We start from the raw sequence: 7037 nt of genomic DNA on the forward strand, positions 1-7037 counted from the left end.
CTGTGTCCCAAGCGAGTGAAACAAAGACCATTTCACTTGAGGGCAGACCCCCGAGGCTCTGGGGTTCCCCACATGCCGAGGCCAGGAAGCCTCAGTCACCCCCTGGTTGGAGCCAATGCCTTCTCCCCTCCAACTGTGGGGGACGAGGGAGAGCTCTTCAGCCCGTCACATGGGTTCTGGTGAAATGACAGCTTTCAAGTTGATGGCTCTGGCTCGATTTCGGCCTGCACACACGTTCTCTGTGACTTGTACGTAGGTTTATTTTTACAAAGGGAACTGCCTTGCCAACAATTAGAGAAGCTAATTTGGGGTTTCTGGCTACTTTCAGAAATCCCCAGCCCTGCCAGCCCTCCTGTCTGGGAATGCCTGGCGGGGCCAGAGCTCCATAAATCAGCTCACCATAGTCCTCACCCTTCCCTGTGGCCACCCGGCTAGGGGCTGAACGTCTGTTGCCTTTCTCCCCGAGTTTGTGCTGCTGGGTCTCGAATCAGGAGTTTCGAGGGAAGTGAAATATTTTGGGTCCCCACGTTTCCAGCGCAAGTGGAAAGCCACTTGCTGGCCTACTCCGGGGTGAGCGCCCTGTCCTGCTGCGTAGGGTTGCTGATGTAGACGTCCGTCTCTCCGGCCGCGTTTGGTCCCGGCCCTCTCCTCTGCCACAGGGACGGCCATGACGGTGGCCATCACAGCAAGGGTATAAGTCCTCCGTCAGGCTGTGCACACGCGAGGCCGGTCCAGACGGTCCCAGATTTGGCTGAGGGGCACAGCTGCTGGGCCAAGAAGAGAGAGCAAGCAGAGCAGCCGGGACGGGCAGGGTTAGACCCAGTGGGATGAAGAATTCCCCATGCGGGCAAGGGCTGCAAGGGAAAGTCTTCAGTGACAGCAAGCAGTCTGGGAGGAAGGGCCTCCTGGCCTTCTGCCCAGCTCCTGACCCAGGCTGTGGCGTGGGTAGCAGGCGCTGGAGGGCATGGCCTGGCCCCAGCTCATTTCCAGGGCTCGAGAATATCAGAGAGCTAAGGCAGTTTGGACAGGAGACTCAGGGCTGGCCTGGAAATTCAGCCACTTCGTTGAAAAAAAAAAAAAAAAGTAAGCCTCAGTTTTCCATCTATCTACTGGGGATATGGAGAGAGGCCCTGGCTCCCTCCGTGAGGACCCCATTCAGTCCAGGCAGAGGTCCCCTGGTCCTCTCAAGGCCCACTGCGCTCACCACACTGGCCCACTCCGGTTTCCTGGAGGCGCCCCCAGAAGACCGTGGGGGGCATACTGCAGGCAGGTTGCCCCCTCCAGGTGAGGCAAGCACTTGGCGTGGTAGAAGAATCTCAGGTGACCGTGGTTCAGGTTGCACATCACCTTATGGAAGCCCGACTGCGCTTTCTGGTCGCAGGTGCCGAGGAGGTCGTCGTCCCAGCCTCTGTCTTCGTCCCAGACCTGCACCCGCAGGGGCCTCTCCGTGGACAGGAGCACGTCCCCGAAGTCCAGCCGTGTCTCCCACTGGGGGTGGTTACTGTTCCACACCGTGTTGGTTCTCAGCTCCTGGTCTCCAAAGAAGACTTTCAGATAGGCATCTGTAGCAGTGAAGTGGTCTCCCCACAGGCCCGTCGCCTGGAATTTCATCACCTCCAAGTGGGCCAGGCCCCTCTGCCGGGGACAGCAGTCCTGGTTGGTGGCCGCCGAGCTGGGGCACACACACTGGCATGGGTCATGGGGGCTCTTCTGCTGCCCCGGGGGGCAGGGCCTACTGCAGTCCTTCCACCGGGCCCTGTCCATCACGTACTTGCTCACGGCCCGCCTCAGCGACTCCCGCCGTGGGTCCCGGCTCTCCACGAGCACGTGCAGAGGCTCCAGGGTGTAGTCCACCAGGCCGGGTCTGGCCATCAGTGAGTCCATCCAGGCTGAGAACTGCTCCGGCCCGGCCTGGTTCCCAAACAGCAGGTCGCCCACGGAGGTATGGTGGCCCCCGACTATTTGGGAAAAGCGTTCCCGGTAGGACTGGTGGAAGGAGGTCTCCATCTTGTGCTGCTTCTTCTTCTCCTCACAGGCCTTGAATTCTGATGAAGAGCTGGCGCGGCCACTGATGCTGACCTGGGCCTCGACGGCCAGGCAGTCCTCCACCTCATTGGCTGTGAGCCCGTTCAGGGCCAACTCACAGGTGCGCAGGGCAGTGAGGGCCGAGACCCGGCCGCCCAGCTCCAGGGACCGGATGAAGTGGGTGCCATAGTGGGAGATGAGCCTGATGTAGTCAGCCTCTGTGGAGGTGTTGAAGTTGGGGGGCAGGTCACTGAGGGCCTTCTGGAAGTTGGGGTGGAGTGGGGGAGAGTGTACCAGGTGAAAACTGGAAGGGGAGAGAAACATCAGATGGGCCAGCAGTGGTTAGTTTTCCCCATTCAGCCATCCCTCAAGGTCGCCCAAGGTCACATGTAAGTGATAGAAAGACAACTTGAACCCAGGTGGCCTGGCTCCAAGCCCAAGCTCTGAACCACTGAGCTGTCAGGGAAACCCAAGGTTGCTCCTTGGTGACCCAGGTATGCTGAATTTCTGCTTTTCCTTCGCAAAGTAAAGTTTTTTCTTTCCTTTTTATTTTCTAGTTAGAAAACTGATGGTGACCCTCTAGCTTTGGAACCTAGTCCTGTGGCCCTGTCCGTCTGTCCCCTAGATCGGGCTCCTGATAGCTCTGGCCACAAGGCAGGAGGCGCCCTGTCTCACTGTGGGAGAAATCAGGGTGGGTGACTTGGGTGCTCCATGGAGACCATGCATTTCTGGGATTGTGGGACCCAGGTCCCTGAAGGGAGGGGTGTGATTGCTGCTGTCTAGCCCTGTAGTTCTAATTCCCAGCACAGAGCCTGATACATGACAGGCATGCTCGTGGTCGAGTGGGTGAATGAGGCCCAGTGATGGGAAGTCTCCTGCCCACAGGACAGAGGGAACTGGGCACTCCGTAGATCCAAATGGCACCATGTTGCGGATCTCAGCACAGCCTTGCTCGCTCCTCCTCCACCTGTTCTCTCCCAGGGCTCTTCCTGTTCAGGGGACCCCGGGGCGGAGGCCCGAGGGCACCATACCACCCAGTGTGCGAGAACCAGGGTTGTGTATCCTCCTGGTGGACGCAGCCTCCTAGTCCCCACCCTGCCATCCCAGGGCTCCGGGACCACGCCGAGTTCCCCAGCCCTTTCTCTGAGCTCCTCCACCCCCACCTGCAGCACTCACCTGTAGAAGTGACACTCCACCAAGTCAGTGCTGAAGCTGTACTGGTCCTGGTGGGTCTTCTGGGCAGCGAAGTTGGCCACCCTGGAGTGCGAGCCGGCCACGGTCACCTGCACATTGGCGCTGGGTTTGGGAGACACATCCAGCCCCACCCGCCAGTCGTTGCGGATGCTGCTGGCCGCCTCCCTGGCCACGCCCTTGATGGAACTGGCCTTGGCCCTGACCACTTGGCGCTGACAGCCTGAGCCCTGGGAGCGCCAGTCGGTCAGTGCCAGGGGCAGGCGCTGGAGGGCGCCCTCCTGCAGGGCATTCTGGCAGAGGGTGCAGGTGCCATCCGGCCGCAGGAAGCTCTCTGTGTCCACCGGGAAGGAGCCCGAGCGCCTGAGGCTGGTCACGTCCACGCCCTCCCCGGCCAGCGCCGCGCCGGGCACGAACACCTGGTTGCGCCGGCACTCATTGCGGGTGGCCGTGCGGCAGGGGGCTGGGGTGGGCGTGGGCAGCAACAGCAGGAGGAGGCCCAGGAGGAACAGGCGGGCACCCATGGAGCTGCGGAGACGGGGGGCGTCTGGGCTCTGGAAGCTGCGGGCAGAGGTATGGCGGGATGAACCGTCGTGGCATATGGAATGGAGAGGGAATGGGATACCTCGTAAGTCATTGAACGTCAGAGCGGCAATGGCCTTTACAAACCTGGCCCATCCCCCACCTGTACAAATGGGCCCGAGGATGAGAAGGGACTTGCCGGAGGTCACACAGCCAGGAGGAGCCCCTTGCTAGGGTTTCATTATTTAAGGCCTGATGGGGATTCAGACTGATGGCTTTGTCCCCAGGACCACAGCCGCTGCTGGTGGGGAAGGGGCTCTGCGCGCGGAAGTGGGGGCAGAGCGCAGATGGAGCGATTTTGGGGAGGGATCTGGGACTCTAGAGAAGCCTGGATTCTGGGGGAGTATCATTTTGGGCCCCAGAACAAGCCATGCTTTTCCCACCCCACCTCTCTCGTTCTCTGTCTGCCCTCTCTCGTTCTCAGCCCTTACCAGAACTGGGAAAGAAAGAATGCGTTGCCCTTATTGTCCCCACCTTCCCGTTGGGGCCTGCTCTCTGAGCCTCATGGGAGAACAGCAGCCCGAATTCCAGCCTGGAGGCTGAGCACGTGCCTCTGCCCTTGCCTCCTGTGTGGGGAGGGCTTCACGCTCCCTCTCCAGATCTCCGGATGCCCACGCCTCCTCTGGCATTCTCTGCCATGCTCTGCAGAATTCCGGCAGCACCGCGAGCTACCTGTGGCCTATTGTTGGGCAACCATCGGCTAGAAATTTCTTCCCAATTTTGAGGTGGCTCTGGAGCCTCACAGGGACCCGTTTATAATCTGGAGTCTCCATACTCTCCCCCTATCCAAACTGGACTCCTGGGAGGGCTGTCCCTTCCAGCGCCTGCCAGGGACCGCAGCTTCTCTGAGACATGGGGGCTGTGGAGAGCAGGAACGCCTGCATTCTAGCCAGGGCCTTCTGCGCCTCACCTGAAGGAGTGACTGGGTGGTGGGATTCCAGGTGACATGCAGGCCCCAGGGGAAGTAAATAGGAGAAGGCTCTGGGGTCATCCCACTTGGGAGGCCAGCACAGTTTATGACCTTAATGCACAGAGCTCCATCTCTATCCTGGTCCTCGTCATATGATCTTCCAGGGAGCCTGTTTCCAGCTTTCTAAAAGGCTCTCCCTGTCAGCATCTGAAGCGGCCTTATAGACGATGCCCTATAGCGTTTCCACTTTCTCTGTGAGGACACCGAGGCCCGGAGCAGGCATGAGGCCACCCAGCAAGTCAGTGACAGAACACAGTCTCATGGGTCATAGCACTTCCTGCTCCAACAGGCTCTTCCCCGGATGGAGCAGCCCCACTCCCGGGCCTCTCTGTCCCCACCCAGGGGCTCGCAGCCTCCCCGATGCCCGCCTTCCTCCCTACCTGGGGTCCTGGGCGGAGACGCTCTACACGGACATTCTCTTCCCCCAGGAGAGGCTCCTGAAATGGTGGTGTCAGCCCCCAGGCAGGCTCACCACACAGCTCATCACCCAGGCCACCGTGCACATCACTTCTGCTTCCTGCCCCGCCCCTCCAGCTGTGGTCATGGGTCCCCTCCGCTCTCCCCCTCCCACCAGCACCCATCCTGTCCTCACCTCCCCATCCGGCCCTTCTGACAGCCCTCCAGGAAGCAAAGCTGTGAGGGCCAGAATCTCATCCCTCAAGCAGAGCTGCCTGGGGCGCGGAGGCCTGGGCTGACAGGTGAGGCTTGGTGTGGAGCACACACAGGGGCCTGGGGATTTTGAGATTCAACTCCGGGGTTGACGAGTGGGCCAGCAGGGCAGTCCCCCTGCTTCTGATCTGCAGCGTCACGTGTGTGAGGCCCAGGAGGTGGCATAGCATAAGAGCTCACCATGGGGCTTGGAGCCTGCCGCCTGGGCTTGGGCTAGCTCCTTTAGGCTCTAGCTGTGTGACCTGGCAAGCTTCTCTAGCCTCTCTGGGCCTGAGTTTCCTGGCTGAAAAGGGGGATGATAATAGTGTAGACCCTACAGGTTGTAAAGAACGTGAGAGTTACTACGTGTGATGGGCTTAGAACAGTGTCCGGTTCTCAGCATGTGTGAACTCAGGTGACCATTTCCTGCTCCCCAGGCAGTGGGGAGAAATTAACCTCCTGGCCCACTTCCTACCCACACCTGCTTCCCAGCCCGCCCCGGCTCTAGACCCCAGACAACGTACCCCAGGACACAGTGACCTGGTCCCCCTTTTGTGAGGACAACCAGTGGCCACACTGGTTCCCCAGCCCCTCCCCAGCCCTGGCCTGAGGCTGCAGCCGCAGAGTGGGTGGGTGAACAAATGGGGAAAGAGATGTGAGTGGGGCCAGAGGCCCAGGGTCTTCATCCTTTGTCTTACCTGAGGTCAGGGTGGGGTGAGGTTTCCATGGGTTGAGTGACTCACAGGGCAACTTCTGGGGGCCAAAATCACACTGGTTTGAGGTGAAGACAGCTGGGTAAGTGGGGGGGCTGTTTTAAGAGTTCACACTCCCAACTGGTGTACATGACGGGAACAAATACCCACAGGCCCCAGACCACATGTGACACCAAGGGGTAGCTCACCCCTTGAGTCTTTGTCTCCCCATGAGGGCCTTGCTCTTACAGGAACAGGGGCTTATGCTGCCTTCTGGGAACCTGGACGTCATCTCATCCCCGAGGTTCCGCCCCGCTCCAGAAATTGTAGCCTCCTGACCGCCTTCTATCTGTCTGTGCCTAGTTTTGTCACATGGACGTAAACAGGAGTTGGGTTGTTGTTTGCATGGCAGTGTGAAGATATATATTAAGATCTCTGAAACTTTTCAGAGACCGCTACCAGGTAAGTACTCTGGAGCGGCATTCAGAGAAATTAGTGTTGTTTTTACAGAAGTAGAAGGTAACCCGATTAAAATAGATCGACACATCTCAACATCAGCTTTTCAAAATGAAATTCAATTTAAACAGGGAGGAAAAGGCCCTACATGTCGAATAGTGTTGATACCATCGCATGAATAAAATTACATCTCTGCGTTTAAGGAATGGATAGGGACACGCCATGTCTCTTTCAGGAACACAAAACATATTTAGAATCTAGTGTGATTCACAACATATCTGTTGAATGCCCCTGTTACGGCTGCTGTCACCTTTAAAAATAAAAATCACCCGGGAAAAACTAAAAAAAAAAAAAGAAAGAAAGAAAAAAGAAAAAAAAAAGAGGTCAGCCTGCCGAGGCTGTGAGTTTAGTTCTGTAGGAAGAGACAGGTGAGGAAGAGGGAACAGGTTGTAGACTCAACTTTGTTGGAAACT

General features: G+C 58.3%; 1 protein-coding gene across 2 annotated transcripts; it reads right to left on the bottom strand.

Annotated features, from left to right (window-relative positions):
- Positions 1-1200: 1200 nt before the first annotated feature.
- Positions 1201-5219, bottom strand: PRF1 (perforin 1). Of its 2 annotated transcripts, XM_045878009.3 has the most exons (3): positions 5149-5219; positions 3202-3777; positions 1201-2329 (listed from the first exon to the last, which is right to left on the bottom strand). In XM_045878009.3, exons 2-3 carry the CDS (start codon positions 3738-3740, stop codon positions 1201-1203), a joined length of 1668 nt encoding a protein of 555 aa, XP_045733965.1. In that variant the 5' UTR covers positions 3741-3777; positions 5149-5219. The 2 variants fall into 2 exon arrangements, with proteins under 2 accessions (XP_045733965.1, XP_045733966.1); XM_045878010.3 differs by lacking the exon at positions 5149-5219 and having other exon boundaries at positions 3202-3787.
- Positions 5220-7037: the final 1818 nt, after the last annotated feature.

This window comes from Mirounga angustirostris, unplaced genomic scaffold (assembly GCF_029215605.1).
Source record: "Mirounga angustirostris isolate CCGP_5_RB_7025 unplaced genomic scaffold, mMirAng1.0.hap1 SCAF_6, whole genome shotgun sequence".
Taxonomy (NCBI): Eukaryota; Metazoa; Chordata; class Mammalia; order Carnivora; family Phocidae; genus Mirounga; species Mirounga angustirostris.